The sequence below is a fragment of the Rhipicephalus sanguineus genome, chromosome 8, assembly GCF_013339695.2.
Source record: "Rhipicephalus sanguineus isolate Rsan-2018 chromosome 8, BIME_Rsan_1.4, whole genome shotgun sequence".
Lineage (NCBI taxonomy): Eukaryota > Metazoa > Arthropoda > Arachnida > Ixodida > Ixodidae > Rhipicephalus > Rhipicephalus sanguineus.
The window spans coordinates 34561516-34579608 of NC_051183.1; the positions used below are offsets into that span (position 1 = coordinate 34561516).

General features: G+C 47.0%; 1 protein-coding gene across 6 annotated transcripts in view; it reads left to right on the forward strand.

The window, feature by feature from the left end:
• Nucleotides 1-55: 55 nt before the first annotated feature.
• The window catches only part of LOC119401701 (pre-mRNA-processing factor 39), a 32183-nt gene continuing 14145 nt past the window's right edge, over nt 56-18093 (forward strand). For 2 of the 6 annotated variants that reach the window (XM_037668623.2, XM_037668628.2), the window contains exons 1-11: nt 56-187; nt 4018-4104; nt 4812-4939; nt 5730-5855; nt 6162-6277; nt 7169-7336; nt 12043-12295; nt 13662-13772; nt 14081-14245; nt 16686-16812; nt 17660-17868. In XM_037668623.2, coding sequence (XP_037524551.1) covers nt 4038-4104; nt 4812-4939; nt 5730-5855; nt 6162-6277; nt 7169-7336; nt 12043-12295; nt 13662-13772; nt 14081-14245; nt 16686-16812; nt 17660-17868 — 1470 coding nt within the window. In that variant the 5' untranslated portion in view covers nt 56-187; nt 4018-4037. Of the gene's footprint in view, nt 188-300; nt 410-4017; nt 4105-4200; nt 4940-5729; nt 5856-6161; nt 6278-7168; nt 7337-12042; nt 12296-13661; nt 13773-14080; nt 14246-16685; nt 16813-17659; nt 17869-18093 lie in introns of those variants that run through there. The other 4 variants (XM_037668627.2, XM_037668626.2, XM_037668625.2 and 1 more) reach the window with 4 other exon arrangements.

The following is an 18093-nucleotide window of genomic DNA, read 5'->3' on the forward strand; positions in this document are numbered from 1 at the left end:
TGGTTGTGTCTCAGCCTCGTACGTTTATTCGTGACTCGTGCTCGCGTTATTTTACCGGATTTGCCCAGCGGACTTGCCCGTCGAAATAGAGGAGGCGTTAGTCGTGTGTTTATTTGTGATACGGGGGACCTGTGATCTTTTGTTGCGGCAGTTTTATTTCCCCGGCCGTTATTCGGAGTTAATCTGGGTAAGCTTCATTATTTATACACGAAGGTATCCTCCTTCTACGAATAAATTGAGTACCCAACGTTCTGGGTGGGCGTGGACGGCCGAATTAAAGCGCCGTTCCGCTCCGACTGGCCACTTCCGTATCGGTCAAGTCCTCACTGGCTGATCATCGTTAATCCAGGTTAATCTGAGTTAATCGGGTCCTACTTGGCCGACGTTACCTACCTTGCTGGCCTCAAACGTACGTCAGACCCTTCGAATTTACGTTCCCAGCCGAATTTTCGCTACAGCGTTGTTCGTTTGGTCGTCCTACCTTCGCTACCGCGCAGTACCTGCCGCATCGCGCGAATTTAATTCGCTTAACGCAGTAGCGTCATTTGGTGGAATAAAATTGGTGTTTTAATTCTTGACCAGAACCTATTTGTCTCGTTCCCACCTTCGATAGCTTATTGCGTGAATGATTGCCTTTTTGCGTAATTGCGGTCACGACAAAATGGTAGCGATCTTTTGTTTTGGCGAGGTAACCGCAGGTATTGTAACGCGGTTGTTGTGATTCTTTGAAATCTCTGAGCCACGTAGCACGAAAATGGGCCTTGCTATTGTGCCCTTTAAACAGTTCTAATTGCGTTGTAACTCAGCAGAATGAGGCCAGTTTACGATTTACTTCGTGCCGTCGCCGTATCGGAACTGCTCGTGAGCACATGATACGATTACCTGCGCTGTTACCTGAGTATTCATTCTCTGTACACCGGCACTATTTTAAAGTAGTTACTATTTAGAGCTATTTGCGTGCCCGTCAGTTGAACGGTAAACATTTGCGAAACCTGATCACGGAAGAGGCTGTGCCCCAAACCTGTCATTTACATTCGATTTCGAGAGAAAACGGGAGCTATTTGTTCTTGCGCTTAGAGCTTGTAAGCTTGCGGCGTCGTGTACTATAAACAAAAGCTAGTTTGCGCCTTTTACCTGTTTAGTTTAAGTAGGTCGCAGTGTTCATTGAAACGTGGCCTCGCATCCAAGTGATCCTTAGCTAGTAACACTAGGTTTTCACCTTGTTAATTTTTCATGCTCTCCTGGGTTTAACAATTTGTGTTGGAAGAGTCATGCATATCACATGCTTAGTCATGCGCATCACTGTAGGGTTGATATCTTTGTGCAAATAAAAATTAATATTACTCTTACCATGTGAAGGCATAATGACTAGGAATTGATAAGGTTTGTATGAAAGATCATCTGCATGTAATCTACTTACCTTTTTATTTCTCTTACTGCAAAAAAGCCTACAATCTCTACTGAAGATTCACAGAATCAGTGCAAATTCATCGCTTCATCTCCGCTATTCGAAGAAGTACGTATTTTCATTTCACACGGTGATTATCAACATGCTAACTGTAAGATTAGAGCTCAGGGTAGGTGACCGTGAGTTTGATGTCCAAGAAAAGTTGCACAAAAAACATGAGCACCAGAAAGATGATGCAACAAAATGTTACCGCACCAGCGTTCTGTTCGTTGTTTGTTTTCAAAGCTTTTCTGTTGTGTTTCCATGCCGTTATTTTCTGTGCAAGGCTTCCATGCAAGGTTTTTCTGTTGCACCGTTACGACCATCAAGAATACTTGTTAATCATGCTAAAGCTGAGATTTGTCTGTTATTGGCACTTGTCCGAAATGGTGCTGGATACGGATGGTTGAGAACCCCCGAAGGTAGCGGGATCAAATCCCGGCTGCGGCAGCCGCATTTCGAAGGCATGATGCTAGGGGCCCGTGTGCTTGGATTTATGCACATGTTAAAGAACCCCAGGTGGTCGAAATTTCTGGAGCTCTCCACTACGGCGTCTCTTATATCATTGTTTTGGGATGTAAAGCCCCAACAGTTATTTTGAAGGTTGAGAACCAGTGCAGCTCCCTTGCACACTTTCTAAGATAAAGTGGCATGCTGAAAATTTCTAGGTGATTCGCCGGGATTTGCGTTGGTATCTACCAAACCACTAGTTACGCGTGCTATGCATGGGCGTCCGGAGGGGGGTGCAAGGGGGGGGCGGCTGCCCCCCCCTGGAATTTCGGATAATATCTTTCTGTGCAGTAGCAATAAGCTGCACACGTTCGTTAGCACACAAAAGGGGCGCATATCCGTGTGAAACAACCTTCAGGATTGCCAGCCAACTTTGCACGTTATTACATATTATTGACTAACCTTGCCGGTCAAGTCACGGTAGTGAACCCCCCCCCCCCCCCCATGGATGCACCCCCTGGAAAAATTTCTGCGGACGCCCTTGATGCTATGTGCTCAGGTGGTGTTTAGAGGCTGTCATATAGAAAATAAAACAATTGCTGCTCATGCTTCTTGGTCGAGTTTGCTTTGTCAGTATAAACTATTAATTTTTAGACAGTTGAGCCGAAGTAATGTTCTGTTACGCTTGTCCTATAAGCCCACTGCTAATTGCCAGCTGCTCCCAAACCTGCATTAGTGAACTGGATACAGCGATTCCATGGCTGAAATTTTGCTGTTCTTTCACTGCGTCCAGTTTGCCACTTTTGGCTGTGTTTCCATTCCACAGGCAACTATTGTTTCCAATATGTCACCTCTTCATTTGTTGTGTGCATTACGCAACTTGTCCAAGTCTATTTCACCATAGACTACAATGTCTGCTAAACGGCCCCTCCCCAGGTTTGAGTATTGCTTGCGGAACAAGCGCGACGCTTACACCAAATGGTGGCAGTTTCGCCAAAGCATTGACCGACTCCATGGTGTGGAAATGATTGAAATTTCAAAATAGAAAAGTGCACGCCTTGAGAAAGCTGCTCTTCAAGCCAGCGTAAAAGTCCCACAGATTGCTTGGAACGTGGCTGACCGTGTCATGTGACCGGTTCATCAGCCAATGCGGAGTCTCCGTAAAGCAAAATAGAACTGATGTAAAAGGAGGCGGGGCTTGTCACGGCATACACGCTTCCTCTAATCCACAGTATGCCACTTGCCAACACCATAACTTAAGGGCTGACTGTCTCTGCTGGAAGTGCTTCTCCCCTCCTTACATCATGGTAATGGGACTGCTCAGCTTATTCTTACCCCCGTATTCAGAAACGCTTTTTGGCTTGAACTTGACTTGCCACTGCCTCAAGGCAGCGTGTGTGAAACACGTTTGTGCTGCCTTGGCACCGCCTAAAGGCAGAGCGCTCGAAATGCATTGAAGGCGGTGGCAAGTCAAGTTCAAGTCCAGGAGCGTTTCTCAATACGGGGGTTAGTTGTCCAAATGAACTGATTTTAAATGTTTCTTCCATAAAACGCTGCCTATGCTCCCTTTCTTATGTGCAATGCTGTGAAAGCTACGCAAGGAGTTCAGTCAGCAAAATGTGTGTCTACGTGCCTCGTGCTTGGATTTTGTCATTGTAAACATGGCCTCTGCAGTTGGCTGTGGCTGCAAGCTGCTGGAACCAATCGTGGAGTTTGATACGAAAAACAAAAAGACACTAAGTGTTTGAGGACAACCTATTGTCAACTGTAATAACGGGGTTTATTTCTAAGGCACAAAGCATCTTCATTTATTGCTCAGTCTAAAAACAAAAGAAAAAGATCACATTGCGGATGGTAAAATCATTGAACTATTTCTTGGTGTGAATGCATCTACTGCAAGAAGTCTTGCTAGCTTCCGTAGCATGGCACCTCATTTATGAGATGGGAGTATTCATGACTCCTAACAACGGCCACTGTTTAACGAAAATTTTCAATGATCCTGGTCAGAGGTACTTTAACCTTGTGTGTCTTCTACAAACAGGGTCATGTCCTTGGCCTTCAACCCATCATGTGATAGCACTAATCCCTTGTTCTTAACCGATTTTTACTTTTTTTTCCAGTACGCATCGAGCAAAACACGATGCACTCAAGCAAAAACGGAAGCGACAGCACAAGCAGCTCCTCCTCCGCGTCGGCTGACGCCAAAGGTGAGCGTGACGGTGCAGTGCGCTGCCACCGGCAGGGGCTCCCCCCTGTCTTGCTTCCCCCCCCAGTCACTCCCCCCTTCCCCGATCGCTTTTCAGTGACTTGGCTCTGTGAGAAAACGGCCCACCCGCGCCCCCCCTCGGGGGTGCTCTATTGTCGTTTTTGCATTTCCGGCAAAACGTTGCCTTCTGCCGCCTCCTTCGGCCGGCAGGGGGCGCCACGGTGGCAGCGCCGAGAGGAAGCGACGCCCGACAGGTGCGCCTCACACACACATAAAAAGTGACAAAAGAAATTGCCGACAAGGGCGGAGGAGGCCGCCGTTGTTGCGCATCTCTTTGTTTTTCATCATTCTGACCCTGTTTTGCGTTGTGCTGTTGTGTTCCGCGGACCCCTCCTGTAGACGCACACGCTCTCTCGGTGGTCGTAGACGTCACGTCGAGACGGGGGACGTTGCCACAGTGGGATGATGACGCCCGCCACTCTTACTACTACTTCTTGTAAGCTAAAGGGTTGACTCCCAAGGTAATAATTACATCTTTAAAATGCCGATGCCTTCCTTCTCTCTTGCACTCGTTTTCTTTCGTGGGTGGACCGGTTCGGTGGCCCGCGCTTGCTAACTGGCTGTGTGTCTCGTCTCTTTTTCTTCTCCCCCGCTTCTTTCCTCCTCTACCTGTGGCTTCTACGGGTGGATGGGGTCGTGGCCGTGTAGGTGGCGCCGGCGATGTCAAAAAGGAAGGTAAGGAGTCGGTGGAACTGGAGAAGTACTGGCAAGTGGTGCGGAGCAACCCGGCGGACTTTACTGGGTGGACCTACCTGCTGCAGTATGTCGAACAGGAGGTAAGAGCCTAAAGAAGCACTGGTACAAAAACTTTGTCTTACTGCTCTGTTGCAATAAATAGCTAACGACCCACTTATCATGGCTGGAAACCTCATTTGATCGAGCGTGCGACGGTTAGTTGTTTAGAAACTGTTTTAGAGCGCCCAGTCACAGTTTCGGTTTGAAAGAGCACCAAGTAAGGCGGGACCCAGAATGGTCATTGTGCAAACATAGCTGGCTACTTGAGCACACAAGACTGCATTCATAGGAGCACTGCATTGACAACTCTTTTCGACCAAGGCTCCCAAGGTGCTGCTATAATCCCCTCTGGGATGTTGTAATTATGTACGACCCACCAAAAATGCACAGACGGTCAGCCTTTGTACTCCCGTGCAAATCCATAAAGGAGGTGCTCCCTCTATCTGTTGAAAAGGTCGACTAGGAGAGAGTGCTTGCAAGGATCATGGCAACCAGCACAAGCGCGTGATGCAGGTGGCAGCTAGTTGCTTACAATAAAATTAAGCTGGCGTGAATGTCGTGAGGTGGAACGATTCGCGTGCAGTTGCGCAACTTGCACTTTAAAATTGATTTTAAGTATGTTCTAGGCTATATTAGCCGTTGATATTTTGTAGACGATGCATGTGTGACCCCACAAATCTATCCCACAGGTCGTCTCGCCTTCAAAGTTTTGTGTCGTTACTCCTGTGACTAGTGCACACAGGAGTATTTTCTGCTTGTCAGAGTGTCTGCTTAGTTGTTTTCATCTGCCAATTCTGTCATTTGCTTTGTCGTTTCCTTCGTCTGCTACAGAACAACCTGGCAGCTGCACGGGAGGCCTTTGACAAGTTCTTCTCCTACTACCCCTACTGCTATGGCTACTGGAAGAAGTACGCCGACATGGAGAAAAAGCTGTGTTCCGTCGAGAAAGCCGAGCAGGTGAGGACGTGTTTGACATTCACGTCAAATCTCGACGAACCGGCCACGTTTTGTTGTCACATGCTTATTGCAGGCCGCTCTTCCTTAGACGTTCTGGTCGTGACAGATGAATCACTTGTCACACATTTTTGTATAGCATGAGATATGCGTGGAGCAGATCTGTGTTCTGTTCTGCACGTAAGTGGTTTCTCTAGACGAGACGTTTCGGGTAGGTACTGCAAAACCTGTGTGGACAGTGCAGTGGTGTTTCGCGTTGGACTGTGTAACGTTAAGCTTGACGTGTGTCACCGTTGCACCCTTTTCCAGACGTTCGAGCGAGGTGTCGCTGCCATTCCGCTGAGTGTCGACCTTTGGATTCACTACATCAACTTCGTCAAGCTGCACTTCAAGGACGAGGAAGACTACTACACCAAGGTTAAAAAGTGAGCAGTGATGATACTTGTTGCATTTTGTGTGATGCCCTACTGAGGGCACTGCACAGACAGACGCGTCGAACGTCAAGGGTGCTCTTCCAAGAGAACGGAATTTTCGTAGTTCATTCCGAGGGATACTTGGAAAGAAAGGGAGGAGGTGCTTTTAGAACAAGGCTAAGAGACTTGGTGCTGAACTACTTCAGATAGCTGTTGTCGCTGTCTGCGTTAAATCCACACGTAGAGTCAGCATGCTGTGGCTCACTGCTGCTACGGCTGTCGAAGAAAATAAACTGCCAGTACAGCGGAATTGCAAGATTTATGACGCTTTGCATGGACCGCAGCACTAGCAAAGGCGGCCATTTTTTCACTTTCAAATGCTCGGGTCTTCCAAGCCCCCCCCCCCCCCCAAAAAAAAAAAAAAGCTGTGTAAGAAGTGAAACTTGTCCATTTGCTCTATGTTAGATGATGAGCGTGCTTGGAGAGGGCTTTTGAAGAGTTCTGAAAAGTGACGCTTGGAACCCTGCGTTAGCAGGCAAAAATGCCCACTGGTTAAGAGTTAGCGTGATTGTTTAGTGTTCATTCGCGCTAAATGCCTCAGCTTATTTGACCAAACAGAAACCTTTACGTAAGAAATTCATTTGGTTCAGTTCAGTTGTTGTGTCTTGTTAAAAGTCCAATGGAGAACTTGCAGTGCAGCTTAGCGTGACGTTTCCGGGAGAATGATAAGGCCTACAAATGGTGCACCGGGTTGGGTGTCGAACCGACAGCCGGCGCCGTATAGGAAAGATAGCTGTGCCAGTAGAAAACTGGCCGCATAGCAACCGTATGCCTAATGCCTCCTGGCATTGTGCTTTCATCGAGTCTGGGATGTGTCTGAATATGCTTGCCCTTGTCCTGTAGCCTGTTCGAGCGTGCCATCGAGTCGTCGGGCCAGGACTTTCGGTCGGATCGTCTGTGGGACATGTTTGTCACGTGGGAGCTGGAGAACAAGAACCTCAAAGAGGTCACCGCCATCTACGAGCGGGTGCTCCAGGTGCCCACGCAGCTCTATGGACACCACTTCGAGAAGTGAGCAGCCATCATACTGTAGTTTGTTACAGTCCATGTCTACAGTGGCATGCTTGCTGCTGCGTAACCATAGATGCACCAGCCAGTTATGTCCGTTCATTTCTATGACACGAAGTGCTTTTCCGTGTTAAATGCAGTTAATTTTGCCACACACATGTTCCTGTGTCGCTAGTCTTTTTTGGTTGAGCGAAAGAAGGGAAATTTTAAGGGCTCGTTTTCTTTTTTAAGACTGGGCCCTTAGAATTTCCCCTCTTTCATTCATTCATAGCGAGGGTCTCGTTCTGGCAGACCTGATACCTTCTAGTAGTGTGCGAGGGATTATTGGTCAGCTGCCAGCTTGTAAAAAGATCACGTGCTGTTTACGTGACGCCACAAGGCAGAAAAAATGAGGGTTCCACACTCGCTACCATGGCTACGATCTGTGCTGACTAGCACTCCCAGGTTTAAGGGGAGATGCGGGTCGAAAAACGCAAGTTTTCTAAAAAATTATCGATTTTTTGTTTTCACCTGTTTTGTTAAGATTAGTACCTCTACTGTTCTGACAAAAAAATTCAATGTCGAGACTCAACTGGAAATGCTTTAAAATTGCGTCTAAAGAGCACAAGGTGGCTGTCAAAAGGCCGAAAGTGTGTCATCTTCGAGCACCTTGCCGCTGATAATGCGCCGCCGCTCGCCATTGTCGACCGCATGAGGCGAAGAGCCGAGCCTCACTCTTCAAATAACGACGGTTTCCCGCGCTGCTGCAGCACAAGAAATAATAAAGAGCAGCACGCTTTTGCCGCCTTTTTCGAGCGCCGCGACTGGCTTTAAATCACGTGGTACGGATCGGGAGCCGCCATTGGCCGCTGCGTGCCTGTGTGTGCTGTGAGGCCTACTTGCAGGATCCGCGTCTCGTCGAGCAGCGCAGCTGAACAACGCTTTTCTCGAGTGCTGATCCGTTATGGATGAAGAAAGCCGTAGGAAGCGTGGTCACCGTCCTGTGAAGTTTCACGCGGCACACAAATTTCGAAGACGCCGGCGCAAATCAAAGCCGAACACTCAAACCACGAAAAGATCATCTGCTGCCGCAAGGCGTAGTGGCAGTGACGCCGATGCGTCCGACGAGTTTGCCGCAGCATTCGAATATGTGAGTGCCTCCCAGAAAAAGATCGGACTCATCGAAGACGAAGAAAAATCACAGAGCGACGAGTCTTCATTGACTGCTGATATGACAGCACTGAACATGTTGGTTTAATCTAGGGCACTCCAGTTTTGAACGTGTTCTGGAAGAGCTTGGCGTGCTACCGCCTCATAATCTGGTTGCTCTTGGCTCATCACGGGACAGCACACGCCAGAAAAAAATGTCTCAAAAACTAACAGGAGAAGCAAGGGCTCGTCGGCGTTCACTGAAGAAAAAATCTCTTGTCGAGGAGTCAGCTCGAAAGAGCCGTGAGGGCCAAACCTATGGTGCTGGCGCATTTTAATGGCAGTGGCCACTACAAGGAGGATTGTTCTTTCTTGTGTACAAATTTCGTTGCATTCAATGACATCTTTGATAAATAAACATGCAATTTTGACTTTAAAACTCGTTTTTCTCAAAACACAAATTTTGCCATTTTTGTCAATGTGCCCCTCCTTTTTCGGGTACTTCTGGTGCTCAAATCTGCATGAAATTTTTCCCAGATTTTTTCCAATGTACGAGAAATGCAATTATCTTGTTTAAGTTTCAATATTCTTATTATATAATAAAAAAAGGTTATGTAAACTTTTACTAGGGTAGGAGAAATATGAACTTCCCACGTTAAAATTTTTCACGTCTAGTACATATTTTGTATGGACTTCCTAATTAGTTATTTGCATTCCACACTTTATTTGAAACATTATGAACTATCAATTGTAAAAAATTATTGAAGTTTAGGTCTGAAAAGAGGGGGGGCAAAAGGCTTAAGTTTTTCACTTTGTCACGTTGCAGAACTAAAAGTATGCAACTTGCAAGAAAACTAATTATATATTTGAAATCAGCATAAAAAGTTCTATAAGCAGCTCAAGTTTTATTGCTCTAGGGTGAATATTAAAGAAAAAGTGTCTTCGAGTAGCATCTCCCCTTAAATGCACAGATATACCCAATGAAGTAGATAGAGGGATGCCGCCGCTGTAGCTCAGTTGGCTGCGCATCGGACATGTTTGTCGAAGGTTGCAGGTTCGGTTCCTGCCAGCAGCAAGTTATCTTTTCGTCCACTTTACTTTCTTCGCATTTATGTCATAGTTACTACAAATAACACCCCTATACTTTCTTTGGCATTATTGTCCGTTAGTTCTCATTAGTCTTTTGGTTGAGAACTTAGACATCCTTGTAAATTTTATGGGAGAGCCAGATAGTCGGCCAAAAAGAATAGGACTTGGTCAAAAAGAAAATTTTTGACAGAAGCAAGAAACTGATTTTCTAACAAGAACACTCCAGCTAGCATCTAGCATATGAAGCTGTGAGTTTTTGAAATACTAGTAAAAGCCCACTCCTGCGGGATCATATACACTGAAACCTGGATATAACGAAATATCGGTTATAACGAAGTAAATGAAGAATAGTCTTGCAAATACACAGTGTTAGGAATGTACGTTTATAACGAATTTTTGGATATAACAAAGTTATTTTCGTGTAAGATGTAGCTTCATTATACAGTATAGACCGCTTATAACGTAAGTCACCGGAGTCGCGAATATCCGCACTATAAGCGGTACCGCACTATAACCAAAACAAACTTCTTCAAAGGCTGCACTTGCGCAAAACGTGTTGAGCATGTAGCCTCGCGTGTCCGATAATCGACATATGCGATTTGGGGCGCTTACAACCACTTAAATCTCCGAATGTTCAAAAATTAACCGCCAAGACCCGCATTGCCAACGAAATGAACACGGGGGAAAAAAGCAAACAAAACAAAGTGCCATCGCGGAAATTCGCCGACTACGTTTCAGGCCACCTCGAGGTACGCGCATTACACAGAAACCAGAATCGCGACCGAAATTTCACGTGCTGAGCGGTACCGATCGTTCGATTTCACGGGCGCGCACGCGATGTCCAAGACATTGCAATCGAATCCGGAACCACCATTCGAGAGTTGCATGTGCCAACCATGCCCTCGTTTGCATTAACGATATGATTCCCTTCCCTTCAAGTGCACCCATCGCAAAAAGTTTCGTTGATTCCGCACCAAACCGAAACTTTTATCGCCCGCGACCGCTACCGAAAAGCAACCAACGCTGATTAGGCCTAGCCTGCGGTTCAGCATGTTGTCGCGGGAAGTTTGTCTAAGACAACATGAAGATCGGACGTCGAAAAGATCGCACTCAAACACTAACCCAAGAACAGCGCGCGTGATACGAAGTTTGTGTTCGCGGCCGGGAGATCAACGGCGACAAAAGCCCGCCAAGCTCGTTTAAGTCCGCGCACTGGCAGAAAAGGCGAAAGCTCGCGTCATGAAGCCGCAAAACTTTTCAATTTGCGGACGAGGTAGCAAACGCGATATCTTTAGCAAGTGTGATAACGACGACGCTTTTCCCGACAGGAAACTTACTTTAAAGCGCACTTGATGAGGACGCGATCGTACGTTCCACGCGGAGCCTTGCCGCCTCGCCACCGCCGGTGCAAAGGCTACTCCGTCGCCTAGGCAACCACCACCCTTCCCCACTTGGCGAGCCCGCACAGCGCTGCCGCGGTCTTTTTCCTTCCTCCGCCCCTCGTTCGTTCACTGTGCGTGCCGTCGCCCTTCGCAGCGACCTCTTCGCTCCCTCCCCAGAGGCGTACCTCCTTTGAGAACCGCACTCGTTACCACGTTTCTCAGAAATATTTTCCCGCCACCGCATTATAAACGGTATTTCATCTTGGGGGACTGCACAATAAGCGGTATGCGTATACATGCGGTTCTATGGGAGGGTAAACGGGAGTCGAAAAAGACCGCACTATAACCGGTCCTGCACTATATGCGGTTACGTTATAAGTGGTCTGCACTGTAACAAGGTTTGAGTGTAGTCCAATTTTAAGTGAAAATGTGACTGCATTATCCGTATGAGAATATGTTGCTCCTATAGGACGTTATTCAGGAAAAGATTTAAAAATCTTATCCCGAAGAGCATATTATGCAGAATCGTATCAACAAGGGTCCACTGAATTTACAACAGTATCCGAAGATACCTCAGATTAGCTTATTTTTTTTAGTTTCCTTCGGCTACAAAGTAAGAGGTGGGGTTCTTACGTGACTGTAGCTCTTACTAGGTTTCAGGTCGGATTAGCTTGTTGTTGGTGATGATGAGGTGACAACACAAAAACTGGACGGGGACAAAGGGCAGGTGAAGACAAGCACTCGTCCTTGTCTGTCTACGTCTATAGTCGGATAAAACTTAAGAAGTCCGGAGAGGCCCCGACCATAAGACCGAAGCGCAGCAGCCGATCGCCACCGCGACTAGAGAAATAGTCCCGCTCAAGCATTCGCCACTGTTCTCCAAAGGCAGGGTCATGGGGGCATCTGGCTCATGATGTCAGTCTAAAGCACGTGCCTATTGGTGCAGGCTTGTGTGCATGCGCCTTTGAGGAGGGAATGCCGCAGACTTCTGAAGTTGTATCGGAGTATAGTTTCCGTGCTTTTGCCGGAGGCTTCGCTTTGGTGTGTACAGTGTGTGCCGTCAACGGTATCCCGTAGAACGCTTTTCCAACAATGACTGTTGCTGCGCAGGTTCCAGGAGCACGTGAAGACGCACTTGCCAAAGGACATCCTGTCCACGGACGAATTCCTGCAGCTGAGGCAGCAGTACATGGAGTCCATGCGCAAAGCCACACCCGTGGGGCCGCCCGGCCAGTCTGGGGACGAGGCGGGCACTGCCCAGATGGAGATCGACGAGGACGACGGCGACGCCCCTCCGCCGGGTGTGGACGACGCTCCTCCTCCAGGTGTTGAGGACGCCACCAAGGAGGACACCAAGGCGCTGGTGAGTTTGGGGAGTCTGTGCTAGAGTGTCGGCCGGTCAATTTATTTCTTGATTTGTGGGTCATTGTGCATTTTTGCAGCCAGCATTAGAGGAACATTGAGCAGATGTTTATTTTTTTATTTGGAAATTGGCTAATTGTGCAATGTAACACTGGCATGAGAGCAAAGAAATTGTGACGAGACACGAATAGCACCGATATATATCCACACTAACGCCTGCGTTAGTCCAGCTTACATGTTTGCACTTTTTATTTTGTGCTTTCATTTGTTTGTGCCACATATAGGGCTGTGGTTCTTGTACAGGTTTGTAATGTGACTACAATTGCCTCTTCAAATGTTTGGCCATTGCTGACATGAAAGTAATCAAACAGCGCTAAGTCATGCAGGTTACGCTGGTGCCTGTCCTTCTTCAAGCCACTGTTATTCTGGTTTACTTTCTGGCTCTAATCTGGAACAAGCTTGCAAATGAATCGTAATAGGCTGCCTACTGGAGGTGTGTTGCCGCAGGGGTTGTGCCAATCTTGGTTCTCAGACCCATTTCTGCCCAGCTGATTTGCACGTTTTGGAGCATTAATGCCGAGGACGGGCACAGGGTTCCAAAGCATACAAGAAACATTGCTATAATGGATTGCCTATTGTGACCCATTCGGTCGTGTGCAGACAACCAGAGTTGCTGTAGGTTCCCTTTTGGCCGATACTGTTTGTTTACTCTGGACCCACTGTGTGACGAACTGAGCTTTCTTGTTTCGATCCTGAGAATGAGCTTGCGAGTCAACTAAAACAGTCTGTTTTCATGCATGGGGCCTATGCTGGAATTGCGCTAGGGCAGTAGGCCTTTGTGCATACATATGGGCAGCAGGTCCTTGTGCATACATGAGGAGAGTAGGCCATTGTGCCTGAACAATCACAGTAGGCCTTTCTGCCTGCATGAGTATAGTAGGCCTTTGTGCATACATAAGGACAGTAGGCCTTTGTGAATACATGAGGACAGTAAGCGTTTGACTGGATGAGGAGAGTAGGCCTTTCTGCCTGCATGAGGATAGTACGCCTTTGTGCATACACGAGGACAGTAGGCCTTTATGACTGCATGGGGACAGTAGGCCTTTCTGTCGGAACAATCACAGTAGGCCTTTTTGCCTGCATGGAGATGGTAGGCCTTTGTGCATACATAAGGACAGTAGGCGTTTGTGCCTGAACAATGACTGTAGTAGGCCTTTGATGCATTCGGCTTTTGTGCCAGCATGCCTTTGCACATACACAAAGACAGCAGGCTTTTGTGCCTTCACGAGGGCAGTAGGTATTTGTGTGACCGCCGTGCTTGCAATGCACACTCAACTTGAAGCACACCGAATAATGTTTTGTTGCAGAAAAATGACAATGAGGCCAAGTACATCCGGGACAAGGTGGTCGAGAAGCGGCGAGAGCTGTTCAAAGCGAACGAGGCCGAAGTTGGCCGGCGGTGGGCCTTCGAAGAAGGGGTGAGTGTGCTCTTCTTCTCTTCGTATCACGGGCCCTTGGAATAATTAATGCAAACAAAACAACACGACACACAACATTTTCATTAAAAACGCTTTTTCTACAGTACTAAAAAATGGTGTCTGAGGTTGCTTCAACACAACTGGCTTCAATGTTGTTGGTTTTGTACTGGATTAGAACACCCCTGTGCATCTTACATTAAATGGAACTCCTTATTAAATGAAACATACTTTCCTTGTCGGTTCATGTTCTGCTTGATGACATTGTAATTAATTACACATTATTATCATTTGCTTGTCCTCTTCCTCAGATCAAGCGGCCCTACTTCCACGTGAAGCCCTTGGAACGACTGCAGCTAAAGAACTGGCGCGAGTACCTCGACTTCGAGACGCAGAACGGCAACCACGCGAGGACTGTGATCCTCTACGAGCGATGCCTCATTGCCTGCGCCCTGTACGAGGACATGTGGATGAAGGTAATGGTGTTCATTTGTTGATTATAAAAAAAAAAAGCTTTTTTTTTTGCTTTTTTTTCTCTCACATTAATTGGCATTTGTCATTTCCTCTTTAAATCTATTTGTTGATATGGTTGAGCTTCGCTGTAAGAAAATAATGAATTTAAGGAAGTAAATTTAAGGGGAGTCATGGGTCTTAAAAATGGTTTTTTAAAGGTTGGGTGAATGGCATGAAATTTAATACACTTATTCAGTTTTTCCGCAGATTCGAAATCTAAGTAGATTTTTAATAGCTGGATTAGAACAAAGGATATGCAATTTCTAACACATATTTAAGCATATTTCTCACGGGGATTTTTGGCAGCTTTGCTTTGCCCAGCCCAAAAACAAAGTATGTGGCAAGATTGCCAGGAAGCTGGTCTAGTTGGTGCTGCTATTTATTTTCTCATGATGTTCCCCAATTTGTAATTCTCAATGATCAGAAATAGTATGCAGCAAAAAAATTTCACCCATATTTGTGTCTATTTATCTTGTATTCAGAGTTCGTTGAAAACAATTGGATTAGCCTCACCGGCTAGACCAGCTCTCTGACTGTCTTGCCGCATACTTTGTTTCTGCGTTTGACGAAGCAATGTTGCCAGAAATCCCTGTAAGAAATACGCTTTTTGAAATTGCACATCTTTTGTTCCAATGCAGCTACCAAAAATCTAATTAGAGATTTGGAATCTGCAGAAAAAAAATTGAAAAAGAGTGTTAAATTTGATTCAGTTCACCCAACTAATAAAACAAATAAAAAAAAACTCATATCTCCCCTTAAAGAACTTTTGATACCCACATACGGATGCATTTAAAAGCCTCGTTTTAATGAAGTAAAATTATAATGGATTTAATGAACTGGATCGTTCTCCATAACGAAAAGTTTCTCAGGGTTTGGCACTCGCTTGGTGTGTCAACTTGAACCTTGTGTATCCTGTAATATAAACCGTTTCAATTGAGACACACGCTGTCCACCTGTACTACAGTCGAACCCGGGTATATCGAACTCGCCAAAAAACGTTTATTAGTTCGATATATGGCATAATTCGATATAGGCCCGCTGTAGGATTTAATGACACAAAGGCACATAACAATAAGAAAAGTACTTTAATTATATGGTGGCTTACTTGCGTGCCCTACTTTGGAACAAAATAGTCCTGGATTTTCTTCTGTGTCAACGACTTCGCTGCCTGCGACAGCACGCACGCCTCCACGTTGTCCAACGAGTCAAAGCAGCTGAGGCCGCAACCTTCCACATTCACGCAATAGCGCCGGACCAGCGCAAGTGCACTAATCACTTCGGAGGATGTAGGCAATGGGCCATCGTCAATTTCCTTATTGCTGTCGCTTTGGCTCGTGGTCGGCACGACGTCTGCAACGTAGTCCTCATCTTGTAGCTCACCCATGATGGCGACATCATCGTCCGCACTGACGAACTCGTCGAATGTCGATCCGTCGATAGCTCCCGGGAACTCTGCCAGCTCGCTCCAAACTTCGGCGGAAACAGCTGCGGTGTCTTCAGTGCTGTCATCGGAATTTGGGGTGTCATCACCAGGCATGCGGAAGCCGGCATGCCTAAAGCAGTTCTGGATCGTCTCCGTGACATCTGCCCACGATTTATGATTTATGATTTCGAGTTTCGCGGCGAACGGCAAATTCTGCCTCTTTGCACAAGCCATGACGACAGCACGCCAATAAAGTTCACAGAGCACCAACAGGCAACACCACCAGCACGGACCACGCTGAATGAGGACTCGAGGAAAACAGGCAGCAGCAGGCACACAAGCATAAAGAAAAAATGGCGCTCACTTCTACCGCCTCCGCGCCTCGGAGAAAGCACGACGGCCTCTGATTGGCTGTAAGTGCTGCGAGCGGGCCAGGATCATTTTTTGCAGGGGGGTGTTCGCCCATGCACAACCGGGTCTAAACCACTTTTTCTAGGGTGGCGCCGGCAGTTTTCCCCGCCACCGCGAGGGAAAGCCAACTTGCTGGAGCACTTTTGAGGCACATGGAGTTTGATATATCGGTTGTCGTTGCTATTTTCGTTCGATGTAACAGTAACTTTTGCTATATATTCTCAATGTAAATTTACCGTGTTTAGAAATTGTTCGATATACGGGATAATTTGATATAAACGGGTTCGATATAGTCGGGCTCGACTGTACATAATCGTGCGTGCTAGTTGAAGGCTTCATCCTCAACTTAATTACGTGATGGAACAACGGATGCTACGTAAATATCCTCACCGTAGCAAATTTGCACTGCCCATTGCATTGTTTCTTCACTAAAGCCAGTAGCTTTTCTGAGCCCTTCGGCTATATCCTTGCATCGGCGGTAGCTGTCAGTGGTTCTTGCTGCATCTTTTTTTTTCTTAGCCGTGTCAGCTGCAAGCAAGATTCCAGCCATTCGTTCTTGTTAATTGCAGTACATAAAGTACTTGGACACAGCGGAGCCAGAGAAGGTGAACGACGTCTTCCGGCGGGCATGCACAACTCACCTGGTCCGCAAGCCGAGCATCAGCCTTGCCTGGGCTGCCTACGAGGAGAAGCACGGTGGGTGCACTTGATGACAGCGTTGCAACCACCATGGCTGCAAAGGAGCTTGTGACCCTTAAAATTTCTGGTTCAATTTGGTTTACCCTACAGAATTTCCATATATATTCTGATGAAAAATAATTACATTAGAACCCCAATTACAGTAGACTCTCAGTAAACGGAAGTAAACGGCTCATGGCGTCAGCCTGGAGTGCGCAGGCTTGTCTGCATCCGCCTTTGTGGGGGATATGCAATGCACTTGTCACGTTGTATCTGACTGTTTACCGTTTTGCTGTTTACGAACACTGGCCCTGGATGTCTTCCGGTTTCATGTACTGACGTAGCCTAGTGGCATTGGCGAGGAACAAAAGCCTTGGCGAGTAGCCAGCAGATTTCCAACGCTTTTCTACCTGTGTGTAGACAGATATTTCAAATAAATGTTCTTCTAAGCTATCCACAACATTATAAGAGTTGGTCCCTAACTTTCTGTGCTTCCTTTTATCTGAAAGCGGAAAAAGAGTCTTTCCGTACTTCGACACAACTTAAAAGACATGCTTTCCGCTTTGGCGTTGGAGAGTGATAACCTTTCAGCGCGAACTGGACGGAGCACAAAAAAGAGGACACAAGACAGCGCTAGTCTTGTGTCCTCTTCTTTGTGCTCCGTCCAGTTCGCGCTGAGAAGTTTTCAAGAATGCATCAGTTCCAACTCGCCCACCTCTCTACTTTACTGGAGAGTGATAAATGGAGTGACCGGAAGTTTCTTGGGGTACAACATGTGCTGCTACTGTCACAATCTAAACAGCGTATAGGCACCTGTCACCATCAGAAGCCAGGGTTGGAAATGACCCAGAACCGGCTATTGCAGGTCATTTTGAGGAGGCCTCAACCATCCTGGCCGAGATGGAGGCGCGCATACCGGACCTGCTGGAGCCGACGCTGCGACGGATCAACGTGGAGCGGCGGCGCGGCTGCCCCGAAAAGGTGGAGGAGCTGTACCGGAAGTGCATCTCGCAGACGGAGAGCACGTCGCTGAAGAGCCACTTCGCCGGCAAGCTGGCCAGGTTCCTCAACAAGGTGCGCCGAGTCTTGCCCGGCCCCCGAGAGACATGGGGCGTGACTGTTGCACGAACTCTTTTTTGTCTCGGCTTTTGGGATTTTCCCGTTTTTTTGCTCATACGGGGTTGTCAATGTGTGAAGGGTCCTCGCTGTGTTGGAGAGAGAAAAGAGTCTCTTGGTGCGGTCTCCGTCTAAGTCGTGACTTCAGGTAATCATTAGCCCCGTGCGTTAGGTTGGCACTCT